The sequence below is a fragment of the Pristiophorus japonicus genome, chromosome 10 (genome assembly GCF_044704955.1).
Source record: "Pristiophorus japonicus isolate sPriJap1 chromosome 10, sPriJap1.hap1, whole genome shotgun sequence".
Lineage (NCBI taxonomy): Eukaryota > Metazoa > Chordata > Chondrichthyes > Pristiophoridae > Pristiophorus > Pristiophorus japonicus.
The window spans coordinates 149,070,667-149,093,484 of NC_091986.1; the positions used below are offsets into that span (position 1 = coordinate 149,070,667).

The following is a 22,818-nucleotide window of genomic DNA, read 5'->3' on the forward strand; positions in this document are numbered from 1 at the left end:
AAAATGTTGGAATCAATTATCAAAGATGAAATAACAGCGCATTTGGAAGGCAGTGACAGGATCAGTCCAAGTCAACATGGATTTATGAAAGGGAAATCATGCTTGACAAATCTTCTGGAATTTTTTGAGGATGTAACTAGTAGAGTGGACAAGGGAGAACCAGTGGATGCCGTGTATTTGGACTTTCAAAAGGCTTTTGACAAGGTCCCACACAAGACAGTCGTGTGGAAAATTAATGCACATGGTATTGGAGGTAATGTACTGACGTGGATAGAGAACTGGTTGGCAGACAGGAAGCAGAGAGTCAGGATAAACGGGTCCTTTTCAGAATGGCAGGCAGTGACTAGTGGGGTGCCGCAGGGCTCAGTGCTGGGACCCCAGCTATTTACAATATACATTAATGATTTAGATGAAGGAATTGAGTGTAATATCTCCCAGGTTTGCAGATGACACTAAACTGGGTGGCGGTGTGAGCTGTGAGGAGGACGCTAAGAGGCTGCAGGGTGACTTGGACAGGTTAGGCGAGTGGGCAAATGCATGGCAGATGCAGTATGTGGATAAATGTGAGGTTATCCACTTTGGGGGCAAAAACACGAAGGCAGAATATTATCTGAATGGCGGCAGATTAGGAAAAGGGGAGGTGCAACGAGACCTGGGTGTCATGGTACATCAGTCATTGAAAGTTGGCATGCAGTTACAGCAGGCGATGAAGAAGGCAAATGGAATGTTGGCCTTCATAGCTAGGGGTTTTGAGTACAGAAGCAGGGACGTATTGCAGTTCTACAGGGCCTTGGTGAGGCCTCACCTGGAATATTGTGTTCAGTTTTGGTCTCCTAATCTGAGGAAGGACGTTCTTGCTATTGAGGGAGTGCAGCGAAGGTTCACCAGAATGATTCCCGGGATGGCTGGACTGACATGAGGAGAGACTGGATCGACTGGGCCTTTATTCACTGGAATTTAGAAGGATGAGAGGGGATCTCACAGAAACATATAAAATTCTGATGGGACTGGACGGTTAGGTGCAGGAAAAATGTTCCCGATGTTGGGGAAGTCCAGAACCAGGGGACATAGTCTAAGGATAAGGGGTAAGCCATTTAGGACTGAGATGAGGAGAAACTTCTTCACTCAGAGAGTTGTTAACCTGTGGAATTCCCTACCGCAGAGAGTTGTTGATGCCAGTTCGTTGGATATATACAAGAGGGAGTTAGATTTGGCCCTTACGGCTAAAGGGATCAAGGGGTATGGAGAGAAAGCAGGAAAGTCGTACTGAGGTGAATGATCAGCCATGATCTTATTGAATGGTGGTGCAGGCTCGAAGGGCCGAATGGCCTACTCCTGCACCTATTTTCTATGTTTCTAAGTCCTCAAGCTCTGAGACTGGCATTTCTTAATTCTTATCGATGAAGAATGCCTGACCTGCTGAGTGTTTCCAGCATTTTCTGTTTCAGCTTCGGATTTCCAGTATCCAGTATGTTGCTTTTGTGTTCTATATTAATTTGCATTCATTGTGGACATCAGAAAGACATTGAGTTACAATTTATTATGCCAATAGGGTGAAAGAAGTTGAAGAATTATGCAAAGGGAGCTTGGAATCGGTTTACTCTCTGTACCCCACACTGTGCAGATTGCAGATACTTGGAGAACTAGGAACCATTGGACAGATGTTGTCCAGGTAACCAGCTGATGTTTTATTACCACTTACTATTTTTTTTATTCTCCTACTGTGCTAATTATATTTATTCTTTGTTTGTGAAGCACTTTGAGACATTACTGGGGTATCTTTGCTTAAACTACAGGAAGTGCACATGGGTGGATGTCAATTGAGGACAGGATCAGGCTTGGCTGTATCCCCTAGAGAGTTATATTTGAACAATTGAACAAATACTTTGATTCTGTTTTCACGAAGGAAGACACGAATAACCTTCCGAATGTACTAGGGGACAGGGGTCTAGTGAGAAGGAGGAACTGAAAGATATCCTTATTAGGCGGGAAATTGTATTAGGGAAATTGATGGGATTGAAGGCTGATAAATCCCCGGGGCCTGACAGTCTGCATCCCAGAGTACTTAAGGAAGTGGCCCTAGAAATAGTGGATGCATGGGTGATCATTTTCCAACAGTCTATCGACTCTGGATCAGTTCCTATGGACTGGAGGGTAGCTAATGTAACACCACTTTTTTTAAAAAAGGAGGGAGAGAGAAAATGGGTAATTATAGACCAGTTAGCCTGACATCAGTAGTGGGGAAAATGTTGGAATCAATTATTAAGGATGAAATAGCATTGCATTTGGAAAGCAGTGACAGGATCGGTCCAAGTCAGCATGGATTTATGAAAGGGAAATCATGCTTGACGAATCTTCTGGAATTTTTTGAGGATGTAACTAGCAGAGTGGACAAGGGAGAACCAGTGGATGTGGTGTATTTGGACTTTCAAAAGGCTTTTGACAAAGTCCCGCACAAGAGATTGGTGTGCAAAGTCAAAGCGCATGTAATGGGGGTAATGTACTCTCGTGGATAGAGAACTGGTTGACAGACAGGAAGCACAGAGTCGGGATAAACGGGTCCTTTTCAGAATGGCAGGCAGTGACTAGTGGAGTGTCGCAGGGCTCAGTGCTGGGACCCCAGCTCTTTACAATATACATTAACGATTTGGATGAAGGAATTGAGTGTAATATCTCCAAATTTGCAGATGACACTAAACTGGGTGGCGGTGTGAGCTGTGAGGGGGACGCCAAGAGGCTGCAGGGTGACTTGAACAGGTTAGGTGAGCGGCCAAATGCATGGCAGATGCAGTATAATGTGGATAAATGTGAGGTTATCCACTTTGGGGGCAAAAACACGAAGGCAGAATATTATCTGAATGGCGGCAGATTAGGAAAAGGGGAGGTGCAACGAGACCTGGGTGTCATGGTTCATCAGTCATTGAAGGTTGGCATGCAAGTACAGCAGACGGTGAAGAAGGCAAATGGTATGTTGGCCTTCATAGCTAGGGGATTTGAGTATTGGAGCAGGGAGGTCTTACTGCAGTTGTACAGGGCCTTGGGGAGTCCTGACCTGGAATATTGTGTTCAGTTTTGGTCTCCTAATCTGAGGAAGGACGTTCTTGCTTTTGAGGGAGTGCAGCGAAGGTTCACCAGACTAATTCCAGGGATGGCTGGATTGTCATATGAGGAGAGACTGGATCAACTGGGCCTGTATTCACTGGAGTTTAGAAGGATGAGAGGGGTTCTCATAGAAACGTATAAGATTCTGACGGGACTAGACAGGATAGATACGGGTAGAATGTTCCTGATGTTGGGGAAGTCCAGAACCAGGGGACATAGTCTTCGGATAAGGGGTAGGCCATTTAGGACTGAGATGAGGAGAAACTTCTTCACTCAGAGTTGTTGACCTGTGGAATTCCCTGCCGCGGAGAGTTGTTAATGCCAGTTCATTGGATATATTCAAGAGGGAGTTAGATATGACCCTTATGGCTAAGGGGATCAAGGGGTATGGAGAGAAAGCAGGAAAGGGGTACTGAGGGAATGATCAGCCATGATCTTACTGAATGGCGGTGCAGGTTCGAAGGGCCGAATGGCCTACTCCTGCACCTATTTTCTATGTTTCCACATATCAGCCAGGAGTCAACAGAACCGAAATTCAGGGTCCCAATAATACCGATACCGCCGAAATACAGCGGCCAGGCAGCGGAATCCAATGGCCTCCGCTTTGCAGTCGAATGGCTGTCACGACCAATATTTAGCGTGGGAGTTTTTGGGGGGGTGTCCACTTCCGTCCCGGCTTCCGCGGTGGTATGTGGATTGCAGCAGTGATGACACAATCAGAGTGCTCACCACTGCCACTCTGCCCTGGCACCCATATGCAGCATAAAAAAGGCTGCCTGTTTTCTGACACTCCCCCGCCAGCTTTTTGAATCGGTGCTCTTTGCCGGGCTGCTTGAGACCGCCAGCGAGGGAAAAAGGAAGGCATGTTGGGATCAGGTTTTGTTTTACAACAATTTAGCGGAATTCTTTGTAGGGATTTGCAAAAACGGCAGCAGACTTCTGAGAACTTTGAGAGTTTGGAAAAGTTTTTCACTCTCAGTGATTAGTCGTTGCTTATAGGCCTCATTCTCTGCTCCACAGAGGCCCCCTAGTGAGGGTCCAGCCTTGAGATTTAATGGGCTCAGTGTTAACAGGGGAACGCCTTGTCCACATTGTGAGAGGCAGGGAGATTGCTCCCTATGAGAAGAGTGCAATATATCTCCTTCCCCGTGAACAGGGAGAAGCAGATGGAGCGGCAGGCCGGATTTGTCCGGATTGCAGGGTTCCCCAGGGTGCAGAGGCCCATCGACTGCACACACATCGGACGGAGGGCGCCACAAAACCATCCAGAGATATTCATGAACAGAAAGGGATTCCACTCCCTGAATGTCCAGTTGGTGTGCGACCACCAGCGCAGGATAATGGCAGTTGATGCCAGGTATCCAGGCTGCAGCCACGTTTCCTTCATCCTGCGCCAGAGCAGTGTGCCCGCCAACTTCACTGCGCCAAACCAGAATTGCAGATGGCTGCTTGGGGACCAGGGATATTCCGCATCCACTTGGCTGCTGATTCCCCTTCGGAACCCCAGGACTGCGGGCAAGCATGCATACAACGACGCTCATTCTGCCACCAGATGCATCATTGAGTATTGCATCGGGATCCTCAAACAGAGGTTCTGTTGCTTGGACTGTTCTGGTGGCACTTTGCAGTACTCGCCTGAATAGGTCTCCATCTTCGTGGACATCTGCTGCATGCTGCATAACCTGGCTGTCATGAGGGGACAGCCGCTGGAGGACGATCCAGCAGTAGCACCTCAGGAGGAGGTGGAGGATCAGGATGCGTGTTACCAGAAACCCAGGAGGCGCCGTCGCCATCCCAAACCTGCAAGGGAAGTGCAGACCCGTCTCAATTTCTGCTCAATGTAGATAATTTCATGCCCACATAACCCTTCAACTTCTATTTTCCATGGTCATCCCAAAGCGTGCCTTCATTCATAGTTGCCCAGCATTAAATTATACACCTGCCCAGATATTGGTGCAAATAAATAAAGAGTTAATACATCATCAAAATCATTGCAAACAAGTAACACAACAAAAAACAGTGCAAAAAACTAACACAAAAACATAATTTCTCACCCTTGTGCATTTCCTTATAACCCCTCTTACATGCGCTTATCCTATTACTGCACCTCAGTGCCTCCCCTGTGGCTGACTTATGGGAAGGCTGCAGTGTTCCCTGTGTGGAAGCTGCAGATGTCCTTATAGGGCACCCTCAACCAGCTTTGGCCCTGGAAGGGCCGGCTGCAGACTGGTCAGCACCCTCCTGGGAGGGTTCAGTCTGGCTTGGCTCGAGCGACTCCATGCTTGTAGGTACTGGTGAAGTGACCGGTCTGGGGCCAGGAATGCTGCGATCCTGAAGGAGCGCATCATCCATATCCTGGTCTGAGAAGCCTGCGTCACTCACCGGGGGCAGTACAATACCACCACCACCAATCTAAGGGAGCTCAGATCGATGCTGTGGCGCCACACCGGAAGGTCCGTGGTGGACCCAGCCGCGAAGGCAACAGTGAGGTGTCGGGTGGCATCGAACTGAGACTGCATAAGAGCAGCCTGTGTCAAAGCCACCAGATATGACAGTACTTAGACGCTCCGTCGACTCTTGTAGAGTCGTGGCCATCGTCTCCAAAGCAGCACCGATGCGCTCATTCCCTTGTGCCTATGCTGCAATGCAGCTCCCACATCACCTGCAAGTTGCAGCCTCACAGCTGGATCCGCACGGTCTCTCTGGGAGTTCACCATAGCCTGCATGCTGGCAATGATGGGCTCCATGGAGTGCGCAGAGCTGTCAAGAATGCGGGAGGTCGACGACTCCACGCTCCTCACCACTTCCGACAATCTCCCCGGCACACTTGCCAGTGCCCCCAACATCTGGGAATGCATGGCCTCCACCCTTCTTTCATAAGACCCAACATTGATGGGCTCATCTTGAGTCCTCCTCAGAGGGACTCTGGTGCGGATTCGCCCCCCCGGAAAGGTGGCACCTGAGGTTGCCCAGCCCCGTCACCATGCTGCAGCCCTCTAGGCCTTGGTGCAAACCATTGTACTATCTGAACTCGATCGGACCACGCACTCCCAGTATCTGAGCTGGCGCGTGTGGGTGCAAGCAGAGACGCGGTGCTGCCAGCAGTGTCCTCCTCTTCCTCATCAGACATGTTCCCAAACAATGGAGTGCGATCGAGGGTGTCAGTAAGGCTGGAGCCATCAATGTCCTCAATATCGCCACCACCAGTCCTCCTTTGCTCCATTCTATAATGAGCAAGTTTGCCTGCAAAACAAAGAATGATTGGTGAGTACCACTATGATGATGCATCAGAAATGAGTGCAGAAGTGTGTCTCCCTGACATGCAGCTGTAACTGTGAGATGAAAGGGATCCTCCATTGCGAGAACATACACACACACATATAGGCCTCAACAATGAAATGCTGCTTCAGCGACTATACAGTGACGGTGGGAAATAAGAGAAGGATGACGGAGAGGCTCTCCGATGGAAGGTCAGCATTTGGTGGAACAGGTACTCACTTTCAACAAATGGATGATGTGTCACTCATCCTTTTCCAACATTGGGTAGCCGTCCGATCATGGATGGAGGGCCCTGAGACCTCCACAGCTATCTCCCTCCAGGCATTAGTAAAAACTTCACAACTGTGTCTCTCTGAGTCTGGGTACAGGACTCTCTTCCCTCCCTTGATAGCCTGCATTAGGATCTCCAGCTCCGCGTCTGAGAATCGAGTTGCCCTCCTTGGTACAGCAGCACCATCTATGGCCTTCACTGCAAGGCCTTCCCTCCTCGGGGCCTGGCTGAAAACCCTGGCCGCTCGTTCACTGGAAGGGTGAATTTCCCCGTGGTAATTGTGCTCCAATCGATCCACCCACTTCGCTGCAAAGTCCCGAGTCCCGCCGGTCATTACCGCTGGCCACCATTTAAAAAATAAAAATAAAAAATTAGTGAAAATCGATCCAATGTCTGTCGCAAATATAGCGGTGGTAATGGCGGCAAAAAAACAGTAAGTGGACTAGGTTTCTGGCGCGCCTGAATTTCGGCCCCAACTTACTAGGAGAGGTGCAGAGGAAATTGGTGAGATAAGTGAGCAAAAAACTGCTGCAGTCTGAACTGATGGGGTTCATATTCAAAACTTAATTTTAATTTTGTGCAGGATATTTTCTTCACTTTCAGATCTGCAACAGATGAAGCTTTGAATGAGGTACACAGAAACTGGCAGCAACAACTTCAGCTTCTCAAGGACAGCGATTTTACCTTCCAGGAACCTATCTTAGCCATGAGGATAGTCATTCAAGAAATGCTCATCAAAAAGGAAATGGATGGTCAAAGGAAGGATGTCATTAAGGATGCTCTGACTGAACATTTACTTGAAATGGCAAAATTAGCACGAGCAGCAAGAAATTCCCAGGTCCAGCACCTTTTTAAAAGTTGTTATTTACTATGGAAATCGAGTAGTGTTTTTGATGGTACATATAAAATATTAAGCTGTACTTTTGAAATACAAAGCAGTACTTGTTTTGACTGCAGAATGTTATCACTGTAACCTGGAATATAACATGGGAAGAAAACTAGATTCTCCCTCGTTTACATTTCAGGCTGTCTCTTAATGCAGTTACACTGAATATTTCCAGATTATCTATTTATAAAATTCATCGTTTGGTTACAGCTGGCAGAGAAAGCCATCTTCCAGATCAAACAACACAATCCAGTTGGGTTTGGCATTTCTACCTGGCAACTGGAAGAGGCCCAGGTCTTTTGGGATAAACAGGAACAGAGTCTTTCTCTTGGTATTCTCAAGCAGATGATTGACAAACTAGAGGTATGTTCACTGGTCTCAGATTATCCAAGCAAAAAAAAAGTCTCATACAAACATAGAAAATAGGTGCAGGAGTAGGCCATTCAGCCCTTCGAGCCTGCTCCACCATTCAATAAGATCATGGCTGATCATTCACCTCAGTACCCCTTTCCTGCTTTCTCTCCATACCCCTTGATCCCTTTAGCCATAAGGGCCATATCTAACTCCCTCTTGAATATATTCAATGAACTGGCATCAACAACTCTGCAGTAGGGAATTCCACAGGTTAACAACTCTGAGTGAAGAAGTTTCTCCTCATCTCAGTCCTAAATGGCCTACCCCTTATACTAAGACTGTGTCCCCTGGTTCTGGACTTCCCCAACATCGGGAACATTCTTCCTGCATCTAACCTGTCCAGTCCCGTCAGAATTTTATATGTTTCTATGAGATCCCCTCTCATCCTTCTAAACTCCAGTGAATACAGGCCCAATCAATCCAGTCTCTCCTCATATGTCAGTCCTGCCATCCCGGGAATCAGTCTGGTGAAACTTCGCTGAACTCCCTCAATAGCAAGAACGTCCTTCCTCAGATTAGGAGACCAAAACTGAACACAATATTCCAGGTGAGGCCTCACTAAGGCCCTGTACAACTGCAGTAAGACCTCCCTGCTCCTATACTCAAATCCTCTAGCTATGAAGGCCAACATACCATTTGCCGCCTTCACCGCCTGCTGTACCTGCATGCCAACTTTCAGTGACTGATGAACCATGACACCCAGGTCACGTTGCACCGCCCCTTTCTCTAATCTGCCATCATTCAGATAATATTCTGCCTTCGTGTTTTTGCCACCAAAGTGAATAACCTCACATTTATCCACATTCTACTGCATCTGCTACGCGTTTGCCCACTCACCTAACCTGTCCAAGTCACCCTGCAGCCTTTTATCGTCCTCCTCACACCGCCACCCAGCTTAGTGTCATCTGCAAACTTGGAGATATTTACACTCAATTTCCTCATCCAAATCATTAGTGTATATTGTAAATAGCTGGGGTCCCAGCACTGAGCCCTGCGGCACTCCACTAGTCACTGCCTGCCATTCTGAAAAGGACCCGTTTATCCCGACTCTCTGCTTCCTGTCTGCCAACCAGTTCTCTATCCACGTCAATACATTACCCCCAATACCATGTGCTTTAATTTTGCACACCGATCTCTTGTGTGGGACCTTGATAAAAGCCTTTTGAAAGTCCAAATACACCACATCCACTGGTTCTCCCTTGTCCACTCTACTACTTACATCCTCAAAAAATTCTAGAAGACTTGTCAAGCATGATTTCCCTATCATAAATCCATGCTGACTTCGACCGATCCTGTCACTGCTTTCCAAATGTGCTGCTATTTCATCTTTAATAATTGATTCCAACATTTTCCCCACTACTGATGTCAGGCTAACCAGTCTATAATTACCCGTTTTCTCTCTCCCTCTCTTAAAAAGTGATGTTACGTTAGCTTACCCTCCAGTGCAATAGAACCGATCTGGAGTCGATAGACTGTTGGAAAATGATCACCCATGCATCCACTCTTTAAGGAGTACTTAAGGATGCAGACTATCAGGCCCCAGGGATTTATTGGCCTTCAATCCCATCAATTTCCTGAACATAATTTCCCGCTTAATAAGGATTTCCTTCAGTTCCTCCTTATCACTGGACCCTCAGTCCCCTAATATTCCCGGAAGGTTATTTGTGTCTTCCTTCGTGAAGACAGAACCAAAGTATTTGTTTAACTGGTCCGCCATTTCTTTGTTCACCCATTATAAATTCACCTGAATTTGACTGCAAGGAACCTACGTTTGTTTTCACTAATGTTTTTCTCTTCACATATCTATAGAAGCTTTTGCAGTCAATTTTTATGTTCCCAGCAAGCTTCCTCTCATACTTTATTTTCCCCCTCCTAATTAAACCCTTTGTCCTCCTCTGCTGTATTATAAAATTCTCACAGTTCTCAGGTTTGCTGCTTTTTCTGCCAATTTTTATGCCTCTTCCTTGGATTTAACACTATCCTTAATTTCTCTTGTTAGCCACAGTTGAGCCACCTTCCCCGTTTTATTTTTACTCCAGACAGGGATGTACAATTGTTGAAGTTCATCCATGTGATCTTTAAATGTTTGCCATTGTCTATCCACCGTCAACCCTTAAGTATCACTCGCCAGTCTATTCTAGCCAATTCACGTCTCATACCATCGAAGTTACCTTTCCTTAAGTTCAGGACCCTAGTCTCTGAATTAACTGTGTCACTCTCCATCTTAATAAAGAATTCTACCATATTATGGTCACTCTTCCCCAAGGGGCCTCGCACAACAAGAGTGTTAATTAGTCCTTTCTCATTACACATCACCCAGTCTAGGAAGGCCAACCCTCTAGTTGGTTCCTTGACATATTGGTCTAGAAAACCATCCCTAATACACTCCAGGAAATCTTCCACCCACCACATTGCTACCAGTTTGGTTAGCCCAATCAATATGTAGATTAAAGTCGCCCATGATAACTGCTGTACCTTTATTGCACGCATCCCTAATTTCTTGTTTGATGCTGTCCCCAACCTCACTACTACTGTTTGGTGGTCTGTACACAACTCCCACTCGCGTTTTCTGCCCTTTGGTATTCTGTAGCTCCACCCATACAGATTCCACATCATCCAAGCTAATGTCCTTCCTTACTGTTGCATTCATTTCCTCTTTAACCAGCAACGCCACCCCACCTCCTTTTCCTTTCTGTCTATCCTTCCTAAATGTTGAATACCCCTGGATGTTGAGTTTCCAGCCTTGGTCACCCTGGAGCCATGTCTCCGTGATGCCAATTACATCATATCCGTTAACTGCTACCTGCGCAGTTAATTCGTCCGCCTTATACCGAATACTCCTCGCATTGAGGCACAGAGCCTTCAGGCTTGTCTTTTTAACACCCTTTGCCCCTTTAGAATTTTGCTGTAATGTGGCCCTTTTTGCTTTTTGCCTTGGGTTTCTCTGCCCTCCACTTTTACTTTTTTCTTTCTATCTTTTGCTTCTGCCCCCATTCTACTTCCCTCTGTCTCCCTGCATAGGTTCCCATCCCCCTGCCATATTGGTTTAACCCCTCCCCAACAGCACTGGCAAACACTCTCCCTAGCACATTGGTTCCGGTCCTGCCCAGGTGCAGACTATCCGGTTTGTACTGATCCCACCTCCCCCAGAACCAGTTCCAATGTCCCAGGAATTTGAATCCCTCCCTTCTGCACCACTCCTCAAGTCACGTATTCATCTGAGCTATCCTGCAATTCCTACTCTGACTAGCACGTGACACTGGTAGCAATCCTGAGATTACTACTTTTGAGGTCCTACTTTTTAATTTAGCTCCTAGCTCCTTAAATTCATCTTGTAGGACCTCATCCTGTTTTTTACCTATATCGTTGGTACCGATATACACCACGACAACTGGCTGTTCACACTCCCCCTTTAAAATGTCCTGCACGCGCTCCAAGACATCCTTGACCCTTGCACCAGGGAGGCAACATACCATCCTGGAGTCTCGATTGCGGCTGCAGAAACGTCTTATCTATTCCCCTTACAATAGAATCCCCTATCACTATAGCTCTCCCACTCTTTTTCCTGCCCTCCTGTGCAGCAGAGCCACCCACGGTGCCATGAACTTGGCGGCTGCTGCTGCTTTCCCCTGATGAGTCATCCCCCTCAACAGTACCCAAAGCGGTGTATCTGTTTTGCAGCGGGATTTCTTCCACAATTAGTAAAAATAAGAGGGGTGGAGCCAAAAAGTTGCATTGTGGCCTAATGATATCCCAAACCTCAACCCCTCCTTTCCACTGGGAAGATTTTTGAAAGCAACATCTGGACATCCTAGCCATCATCATCATAGGCAGTCCCTCGGAATCGAGCAAGACTTGCTTCCACTCCTGAAGTGAGTTCTTTGGTGGATGAACAGTCCAATACGAGAACCACAGACTCTGTCACATGTGGGACAGATAGTCGTTGAGGGAAGGGGTGGGTGGGACTGGTTTGCCGCACGCTCTTTCCGCTGCCTGCACTTGATTTCTGCATGCTCTTGGTGTTGAGACTCGAGTTGCTCAGCGCTCTCTCGGATGCACTTAGGGCGGTCTTGGGCCAGGGACTCCCAGGTGTCAGTGGGGATGTCGCACTTTACCAGGGAGGCTTTGAGGGTGTCCTTGTAGCGTTTCCGCTGCTCACCTTTGGCTCGTTTGCCATGAAGGAACTCCGAATAGAGCACTTGCTTTGGGAGTCTTGTGTCTGGCATGCGAACTATGTGGCCTGCCCAGCGGAGCTGATCAAGTGTAGTCAGTGCTTCAAAGCTGGGGATGTTGGCCTGGACGAGGTCGCTGATTTTGGTGCGCCTGTCCTCCCAGGAGATTTGTAGGATCTTGCGGAGACATCGTTGGTGATATTTCTCCAGCGATTTGAGGTGTCTGCTGTACATGGTCCATGTCTCTGAATCATACAGGAGGACGGGTATTACTACAGCCCTGTAGACCATGAGCTTGGTAGCAGTTTTAAGGGCCTGGACTTCAAACACACTTTTCCTCAGGCGGCCGAAGGCTGCACTGGAGGCAGAGTTGGATCTCGTCGTTGATGCCTGCACCTTGTTGATAGAATGACTGTAACATGTTTGGTGAATGCAGGCAAACACAAAGCATTGGCAGTGCAGTACAGATAATTCATATTTCCGAAGGGCTGGGTATATGTATGGACAAAATTTTCAGATCATTGTTGAGATTAATTTGTCTCATCTTTCAAATAATCAGCATTGAATGCAAACCATTAAATATGGTGCATATATTGTGTTTAATTGGAGTTTAAGATGGAATATAACACATTAGTTATATAGCAAAAACATACGACCATTACAAGTAGCGAGTACTGGTGCCGATCAGACAGATGGCTAGTGTGCACGAACAGCTCTTCTTCCTCTCTTCCTGAACTTACCCAAGAGTGTTAGACTGAAGCCAGCATTAGGTCCACTCTCAGGAGTTCCCACTCCACCATCTGCACTGAGGTCTTTTCAGATCTTTCTTTTTTTCGCTTTAGGGCTGGACCTGGGGTAGAATACTGGCAAGACCATTTAACCTATAGAGGTTCCCCTTTAAAACAAGGTGCCCAACGGTATGCTGAGTTCTTTGTTTAAGCCATGGAAAAAGGCCAACCCTCCTGTTATCTCCCACCTGTCGGGGATCTTCTCACAATCATTACACGTGCTTTTCTGTACTTAAATCATGACCTTACAGCAGGCTGTGAGGACTGTCTTCTCCTTAAAACATTTGGCCCTGTCCTCCCAAGGCTGGAGTCTTAACACTCACTTTCTAGGAAAACAAAACTTAAGCAGTTCCAGTAAAATATAACTTATTCAGTAGCCTCTAACTTGTCGCATGCTCTAATACAATCATCTAAACACAGTGGGCTCAATTTTCCCCAGTTATCTGCGCCATTTTTTGGCCTAAATTAAGATATCCAGGTTTCCCCAAAGATTGTGCGCCAGTGTAACTCAGTTACGATTTTTTAAGGTTTGGATTTTTTTTGCGTCATTGGGGGCGTAACCTGCCACCAGCGCCAGTTTTGGCCATTTAAGCAAGTTTGGCCAGCTCCGATTTACTCCAATTTCTCTTCGAACGCCATATGTGACTACTCTGGAAAAAACCTTCTGGGCAGTTAAGAAAATTGGTGCAGGTAAGAAAATCAGCGCAGCAGATGGAATACCACAGCCCGGACATCAGCAGCAGAGAGGGAGGGAGGGAGAGAGAGAGAGAGAGAGAGTGAGTGAGTGGGAGAGGAGAGAGGGCGGCGGGCGGGGGAGGCCTTTCGGTCAGGGTTAGGAGCGGCACCCGGGGGAGGGAGGCCCTTCGGGCAGGGCTAGTAGCGATAACCGGCATCGGGAGGGGGAGGCCCTTCGGCCAGGGCTAGTAGCGATAACCGGCATCAGGGGGAGAGGCCCTTCGGCTAGGGCTAGCAGCGGTAACTGGCATCAGGAGGGGGAGGCCCTTCGGCTAGGGCTAGCAGCAGTAACTGGAATCGGGAGGGGGAGGCCCTTCAACTAGGGATAGTAGCGATAACCGGCATCGGGAGGGGGAGGCCCTTCGGCTAGGGCTAGCAGCAGTAACTGGAATCGGGAGGGGGAGGCCCTTCAACTAGGGATAGTAGCGATAACCGGCATCGGGAGGGGGAGGCCCTTCGGCCAGGGCTAGTAGCGATAACCGGCATCAGGAGGGGGAGGCCCTTCGGCTAGGGCTAGCAGCAGTAACTGGAATCAGGAGGGGGAGGCCCTTCGACTAGGGATTGTAGCGATAACCGGCATCGGGAGGGGGGAGGCCCTTTGGCTAGGGCTAGCAGCAGTAACTGGCATCGGGAGGGAGAGGCCCTTCAGCTAGGGCTAGTAGCGATAACCGGCATCGGGAGGGGGAGGCCCTTCGGCCAGGGTTAACAGCGGCACCCAGCACCGGGAGGCCTTTCGGCCAGGGTTAGGAGCGGCACCGGCCACCGGGATGGGGGCGGAGGGGTGGTGGCTGCAGGGGGGAGGGGGGGGATAGACTTTTGGTATAAACACTTTTATAATTTAATGCTGGAATGCTGCTGCAAAGTGCTTGTGCAGGTTGCTGTGAGCTGGCCAGAATGTGTTGTATGTTTCACTTTCCAGCCTCAGCACGCAGTGTGTCCCTTGTTACGCTGGCAACCCGATCTTTTTGGCGCAGATCTTGGGCTCCACCCCCAAAGCTAAAGGACAGGTTAGGCAGTGCCAAAATGAACAATTCAAACGGGGAAAGTTGGATGATTTTTTTTGGCGTTTTGATGATTTTCGTTGGGCCCTAAAAAAAAAAACAGGCGTATCTCCAAGTATACCAAAAAACGGCTTTGGGGAAAATTGAGTCCTGTATTATTTGCATCACAATTTCATTCACATAACCGTATACATTTTAAGTACCCCTAATTTCTAACACATTGTGCTAATTGTACAGAGAATGCTGCGTTTGAAGATGCATTTTTAATGCAACGACGAGAACAGGCATTGACTTTCAGTAGAGCAAACCAAAATCAGTTTTGTAAACTAAAGAATCAGAGTTTTCCATCTTCATCTTGGTCTGTTGCTCTCTGCACATCAGTTGTGGATTGAAGTGGAAAAGGTTCTATTACTGGACCTGTACTAATGCTGCTCTGGACAGAGTAGGAACTCAGAAAAGTGATGTCGTTTATTAGTGCTCCTCCACAACACGCCATCATTTTTGAAATTACTTATGTAGTTTTTGTTATGTCGGGGATGAAAAGGCTTTCAAGAATATTGTGCTAAAATTAAGTTGATGGTACTTGCCATTTCCTCAGCATTCAGCTAAATGGTCACAATTTTTTTAATTCTAATGTTTTAGCGTCTTTCTGCATGTTCTTTCTTTATCTCCTTAGGTAAACAGCAACGAGTCATTAGTGCCGCTGTATGTCGAGTGTCTGAGACTCTGTGGAAACTGGTTAGCAGAAACGTGTTTAGAAAGTCCTGGCACCATCATGCAGAAGTATTTAGAAAAGGTGAGTGAGTAAATGAACAATAACTTGTGTACAGTAGTGGTACATTTGGGAAACAAACTTGTCTTTCAACCCTAAAATAATTAAACTCATGCAGACCAAAGAAAAGGGCCATTATGTTGCTCTTGCACTGGTATAATAAATGTGTGTATCAATCATTTGTCTGAGTTCTGTAAATTACCATAGTAGCGAGGCATCCCATAATGTGTGACATTTATTCTCCACTGCAGAATGCAGCCACTGTAAATCAAGTCAGAATTGCCCACGGGTCCTTCCTAAAGAACTATAAAATTTGATATTTAATAACATCATTGCTCATCTCTGCAGCTCTTTTCTCTGTAAACAAACCCGAGTTTGATAATGGAGCTTTACTATTTTGATATCTTCAGCCTGTAACGGGTATTACAGTGTCTGATTGTTACCATTTGTTTTTTCAGGCTGTGACTCACTGTATTCAACACAAAGGCACTGTTCACAGTGGGAAAATGGAAGCATTTTTATCACTGGCACGTTTCTCAGATGCACAGTACCAGAGTATCGATAATTATATGAAATCATCTGAGTTTGAAACCAAGCGTGCACTTCTCAAGAACGCCAAAGAGGAAATCGACTTGATCAAGGAACACAAATTTCAAACTAACAGGTAAGCAGGTGTGAAAACCTTTTCTCATGAAAACCATTCATGTGCATACTTTACAATACAATGCCACATAAAATCCTCCATATGGGTGCACAATACTTGTAAACTTACAGGAATGTATTACAATTATCCTCTTTAACTAATTTGTGCTTTCCAATTAAGTTACATGGTCTCTTCAGTTGATGACATTCATGTCCTAACTATGACATTGCACAGCTCTGTTCCTTCATCATTCCATTACAAGTGCAGCGTTGAGAATTCAGGACCGAGGCCATTCCGGATTCGGGGCTTTTCCGGACTTTTGATCATCTTTCTGACGTTACGAATCCGGAAATACCCGAGCTCCGCATTTCGGAACACCAGGGGGGGTGGTGGTGGGGTCCTCACCGAGGCGCTGTTTGCGCTGTGTGGCCCCACCGAGTAGGTTATCGGACAGGGCCCCGTTGAGGAGCTATTCGGGCCAGCCGGCCCAGGGAGGAGGTGTTTGGGCGGACGGGGCCCCGCGTGGAGGTGTTCAGGCCGGCTGGCCCCGTCGTGGAGGAGCTGTTCGGGCGGGGCCCCGCCGAGGAGGTATTCAGGTCGGCCCCGTGGAGGAGCTGATCGGGGCCCCGCCGAAGAGTTGTTCGGGCAGGGCCCCCACTGAAAGTTGTTAGAGAGGGCTGGCGAGGAGGCCCTGAGGTAAGGGCAGCGACGGCGGCGGGGCAAGGCCCGAGGTCGGTGGGTCCGGATTCCGGAACATTTTATGGATTCCGGACAACCTTGCCACCAATCATCCCGGATTCCGGAACATTCCAGATTCTCGACGTTGCATCTGTACTAGATTATTAATTCATTAAAAAGTTGAATGGTGCATGTTCAAATTTCTGCTGGCCGCCCAGATTTGTCGAAGCATAGCTACCCACTTATGAATTAAATTCATATCTCCGAGCTAATTCTGCTTAAATTGCACCTCCTTTTGGCTGACAAAGCAACATTGAGGATTATTTAGGCCTTCCCTCATATTATGGAGCTGATCCACCCATCTCAGATATAGGATTGTTAAAGTGGTTCTGGTGAGTCAGATTCAAAGACTAGTCTGGGATAGGAACAGGAGCTGTGTGAGCCACAAAAGTCAATACTGGCGGGGTTCATTACGCTTTCTAAGTTAGTCAAACCGAGTTAAAATGTGGAGCCATTGAATGATAGGAGAAGCAGCATGTGGTTCTCCATAGGAGAGGGAAGTGAATTCACAAGGCTGCATCCTGCTGGAATTCTCCAGCACTGGCTATCCTGCCCTCCTGGTTAGTGAAGGATACATAATGATAAGTGGTTGCAATGAAAGAAAATGCAGAGAACAAAACTGTCTGAAAGGTTGGGAAAAAACTTTGACACAATCTAAATATTTTCTGTTAACAAGATATGTGGTGAAGGTACAGCGGGAATGTGAATTAGATGAACAAGCAATGTGTGCGTTGCAAGAGGATCGCAAGCAGTTTCTGTGTAAAGCAGTGGAGAACTACATCAACTGCTTGCAGAGCGGAGAGGAGCATGACATGCGCATCTTTAGACTCTGCTCCTTGTGGCTTGAAAACTCAAGTGTTCCAGAAGTAAACAATAAGATGAAGGTAATATCTGATGACTATGCAGAGCTTCTGGTGACAAGCTGGTTAAAGTTAAGTTTTCTTTTGGGAGAGGGTTCCCCATTTCATATTTGCTCATCTTCAAGCTGCAACTAGGCCAACCTAAATAGTTTGCATAATTCTTACATATTTTATCCCCTCCAATTTTCTCTCTTGAAGTATGAGTCTACACATACCAGCAACTCTCTGATGCCTCACCCATGTGGCCAATTTTCATGTGTGAATGTTCATCTATCAGCACGGAGAGTCAGCAAGATATTCGAGTTGAGGGTCATGAAGAGTAAGGCAATTCTGTTCCCACCCACCATCCACATATCTGAACTATCCACCTGAATAACAATCAGAATTGGGAACCTTGGCTGATTTTCTTCCCTTTCCCCACCTCACCCCAGGCCCAGGGGTACATACAATACAAGAGAAGCATGACCGTTACACATTTTAAATGTTTAGTTATGAATGGGTTTGCTGCCTTTTCTCCCTGGTTGTACCCATTTTCAGCTCATATCATAGGCAGTCCCTCGAATCGAGGATGACTTGCTTCCAATGCAAAAAGTTAACAGGTGTTTCAATGAAGGACCTAAAATTGCAGGTCCAGAACTAAATCTTGAAGGGTGGAAGATGCCTGTGCGTGGATTTTTTTTAACGTGTGGTGGCCGTTGCACACCAGCCACCACACGGGCTTGACAGAACTAGGTCTTGGTCCAGTGGCAAGGATTAACCAAGACGACTGGAGACCAGTTCTGCTGCACGGACCTAGGGCTAGATTTTACACTCTTCTGCATGCATAACGTCCACCCCACTGCTGAAACGACGCACAGCGCCCAGACATTGCCCATCCAGCCACAAAATGGAAACAGGCGCCCATCCCCCGGACACCCATCGCTGAGCGCCACCAGCTCCATGCATGCAATGCCGGGAAAAAACAACACCACCCGCCCACCCCCTCTGGGCGGAATCATCAGAACAGGCGAAACCACCGCCCAGCGCCATTCCCGGCACACAACCAATGCCGAGATTCAATAACACCGGCCGCCCACTCTACCTTGTCGCAAAGATCACACCTGCAGAAACCAAGGCCCAGGAGATCGCCGAGCGCCACCCCCTCGCACACACTCCTCTCTCCTGCAGCAGCTGATGTTGCTATGCCGGGCCTCATGTCCTCCTCCCATTCCCCCTCCAGACCAAGGGGAACACATAACAAGCTGTCCATGACCAAGCACTCACTTTCTTCTGGTGACTCCTATAATGTGTCCAGTAAGGTAGGGGAGCACAGCACTCACTCTCTTTAGGTGAAGTCCTCAGAGAATTTCCTAAATAAATGTTGATAGAATGTTGGTGAAGTCTTGACAAAATATTGCACAAAGTCTCCCGATGTGTCTCAAAAGTCCCTTCAAACCTCCAGTAGCAAGTGAACAGTGAAAGCTGAGCATAGCTTCAAGTAGCACTCAAAATCCTCAGCAGCGACTTGCTTACTCATGTTCAGCTGTTAGGAGAGGTCGTTAATTGAAGCGCTTTTCACCAAAATGCCATGCATCCTCTTTAATGAGCGCTAGCAAGCAATTTAATTGTCAATCAGACCCTTAATGATCCTCCAGGTGGCCGTTCCTAGCGCAAGCTTCAACTCCTTTACCATTTCAGGTAAACTCAAAAGAGTTTCAACTCCTTTACCAAGTTGGCACCTTGTGCTTAAGGCAGGCTAATTGTTGCAGCTCACGAGCCTATTTTGGCAACCTGGGAGGCTCTTTAACACCTCAAGTATCTGGGGAAAATCGCCCCTGTTGTTTTAAGCAAGTAAACAAACTTCAAGCCAAAATCTAGATTAACGTTGTTCAAGCCTAAATATATTTTGTGCTTTGTGCTGCAGGTAGGGCCAAAAACATTCTTACCATTTTGACTTTCTTTTGTTAACAGAAAGGTGTAGAAAAGATTCCATCTTACAAGTTTTTACCTTTAATGTACCAGTTGGCTGCTCGAATGGGAACAAAGATGCCAGGAGGGCAAAGATTTCATGAAGTATTAAACAAGGTACTCTTTTTTTGAATGATCATAACATATTGCAACTAGGGCCAAGAAAAAATATCTCTGGACTTTTAGAATTTCTTTTAGACCAGTTAGCCTAACATCTGTCATTGGGAAAATGCAGGAGTCCATTATTAATAAGTAGTAGCAGGACATTTAGAAAATCATAATGAAGTCAAGCAGAGTCAACATGGTTTTATGAAAAGGAAATCACATTTGACAAATTTGCTAGAGTTCTTTGAGGATGTAACGAACAGGGTGGATAAAGAGGAACCAGTAGATGTCGTATTTTTGAATTTCCAGAAGGCATTCGATAAGGTATCACATAAAAGGTTATTGCACAAGATACGAGCTCATGGGGTTGGATGGATAGAGGATTGGCCAACTAACAGAAAACAGAGAGTTGGGATAAATGGGTAATTTTCAGGTTGGCAAACAGTAACTAGTGGGGTGCCATAGGGATCAGTGCTGGGGCCTCAACTATTGGCAATCTATATTAATAACTTGGAAGAAGGGACCAAGTGTACTGTAGCCAAATTTGCTGATGATACAAAGATGGGTGGGAAAGCAAGTTGTGAGGAGGATGCAAAGAATCTTCATAGGGATATAGACAGGCTAAGTAAGTGGGCAAAAATTTGGCAGATATAGTATAATGTGGGAAAATATGAGGTTATCCACTTTGGTAGGAAAAATAAAAAAGCAAATTATTATTTAAATGAAGGGGTTGTCATATGAGGAAAGGTTGAGTAGGTTGGGCCTGTACTCATTGGAGTTTAGAAGACTGAAAGGTGATCTTATTGAAATGTATAAGATTCTGAGGGGGCTTGACATGATAGATGCAGAGAGGATGTTTCCTCTCGGGTAATCTAGAACTAGGGGCATAGTTTCAGAATAAGGGGACGCCCATTTAAACGGAAATGAAGAGGAATTTCTTCTCTGAGGGTCGTGAATCTTTGGAATTCTCTACCCCAGAGAGCTGTGGAGGCTGGGTCATTGGCTATATTAAAGGTGGAGATAGACAGATTTTTGAGAGATAAGGGAGTCAAGGGTTATGGGGAGAGGGCAGAGAAGTGGAGTTGAGCCCAAGATCATATCAGCCATGATCTTATTGAATGGCGGAGCAGGCTCGAGGGGCCAGATGGACAACTCCTGCTTCTATTTCTTATGTTCTTTCTAAAAGTGATTATTCTCTTTCAAATAGATACATTTCTAATAGATTTCTGGATGATTAGATGCTGTTTTAGCCCTTTTTTGCAAGCAAAACCATGTAAGATCTTACATCTTGTGCAGTTTTTTGTAATCTTAACCACTGCGACCTCTGGGAATGCTCATTATTTCTCAATGGGATTGTTCTGTTGGTAGTGACCTGATCCATGACTAATCAAGGTACTATGACAGCATAGTCTCTTGTCATTCTCAGTTCAGCAGTATTTTTAATCTGTAATCTGTCTCTCTTCTAAATGGGTTTTGGAATGAAGAATCAAAAAATGTATTTCTTTGATAAAATTGTTTCAATGAAAAGATTGTTGGTAAGTCGGTCATTACCCTGCACTGATGCACGCTTGGTCACAGCTACTATTCACCACACTGTTCAATTCCTAATGTCAGCTGGGCTGTCAGAGAAAGGGGGAGCAGAGGTGAGGTTCTTCCTCACATGGGGCTCTATTTTGGCCAGGAGTTGCTCCGTTTCTTTTGGAGTAGGCTGCTTTTTCTGGCGTAACTTAAAAATCCCCAGTTTCCCCAATCAATTTGCACCAGCGTAACTCACTTAGTTACGTTTTTTTTAGGTTAATTTTTTTTTCTCAAAAGGGGGCGTTACCAGCCACCTATGCCAGTTCTGCCCATTTAGGCAACTCTGGCCAGCTAATAGTTACTCCAGTTCTACTTAGGCCAGTGTATGTGGCCACTTGAGAAAACCCTCGCGGAGAGATAAAGAAATCGGCGCAGGTAAGTAAATCGGAGGCCATTCTGCCTGGGATAGGGTCGGGAAGCGGCGAGGATCTGGACCTAAACCAACCAAGCCTTACCATTAGCACTGTTTGTAAACAAAAACTACTAACAATTCTATAAGAAATAAAAAATTAAAGTCCTACCTTCATCTTCAAACTGCAATTCACCTTTCTGCATTTGGCCCAGAAAGGCAGCGGGCCGGTGCGGGAGGCCACTCGGCCTGGGCTAGGGGTGGGACAATGCACCAGGAGGCCACTCGGCCAGGGCTAGGGGCGGGACAACGCATCGGGAGGCCACTCGGCCTGGGCTAGGGGCGGGATAACGCATCGGGAGGCCACTCGGCCTGGGCTAGGGGCGGGACAACGCATCGGGAGGCCACTCGGCCTGGGCTAGGGGCGGGACAACGCACCGGGAGGCCACTCGGCCTGGGCTAGGGGCGGGACAACGCACCGGGAGGCCACTCGGCCTGGGCTAGGGGCGGGACAACGCATCGGGAGGCCACTCGGCCTGGGCTAGGGGCGGGACAACGCACCGGGAGGCCACTCGGCCTGGGCTAGGGGCGGGACAACGCATCGGGAGGCCACTCGGCCTGGGCTAGGGGCGGGACAATGCACCGGGAGGCCACTCGGCCTGGGCTAGGGGCGGGACAACGCATCGGGAGGCCACTCGGCCTGGGCTAGGGGCGGGACAACGCACCGGGAGGCCACTCGGTGCAATCGATCTCTTAGAAATCAGCGGCAGGCAGGAGCACTAAGAGATCGATCGCACCGGGCAGCCACTCGGCTAGGGGCAGGCGGGAAAACTGATAGAAATCATCGGCAGGCAGGAGAACGCACCGGCAGGCAGGAGAAGTCACAGAACACACACATAGCTGCTCCAATGCGCCACACTCAATTGTTTTACCAATGAGAATTATTTAGTTTAGTTCTAAAATACTGGCAGTTCTATAAAAGTTGTATAGGTTCATCACTTTGTGATTAAACATTAAATACTCCATAAGAACAGTAATAGAGAACTGACCGGCCGGCAGGCAGGAGAACTCACTGGTTACCAAGGCAGCCCGATCTTTTTGGCGCAGAACAAGGCTCCACCCGCCTCGGGTTAGGCCACGCCAAAATGAAGAGATCCTAAGGGGAAACTTACAATGCA

General features: G+C 47.2%; 1 protein-coding gene across 1 annotated transcript in view; it reads left to right on the forward strand.

Moving 5' to 3' along the window:
* The window catches only part of atm (ATM serine/threonine kinase), a 145,314-nt gene that overhangs the window by 84,505 nt on the left and 37,991 nt on the right, over positions 1 to 22,818 (forward strand). The window contains exons 25-31 of the mRNA XM_070891313.1: positions 1,553 to 1,672; positions 7,256 to 7,490; positions 7,749 to 7,901; positions 15,325 to 15,444; positions 15,879 to 16,084; positions 17,478 to 17,685; positions 19,612 to 19,725. Coding sequence (XP_070747414.1) covers positions 1,553 to 1,672; positions 7,256 to 7,490; positions 7,749 to 7,901; positions 15,325 to 15,444; positions 15,879 to 16,084; positions 17,478 to 17,685; positions 19,612 to 19,725 — 1,156 coding nt within the window. The remainder of the gene's footprint in view (positions 1 to 1,552; positions 1,673 to 7,255; positions 7,491 to 7,748; positions 7,902 to 15,324; positions 15,445 to 15,878; positions 16,085 to 17,477; positions 17,686 to 19,611; positions 19,726 to 22,818) is intronic.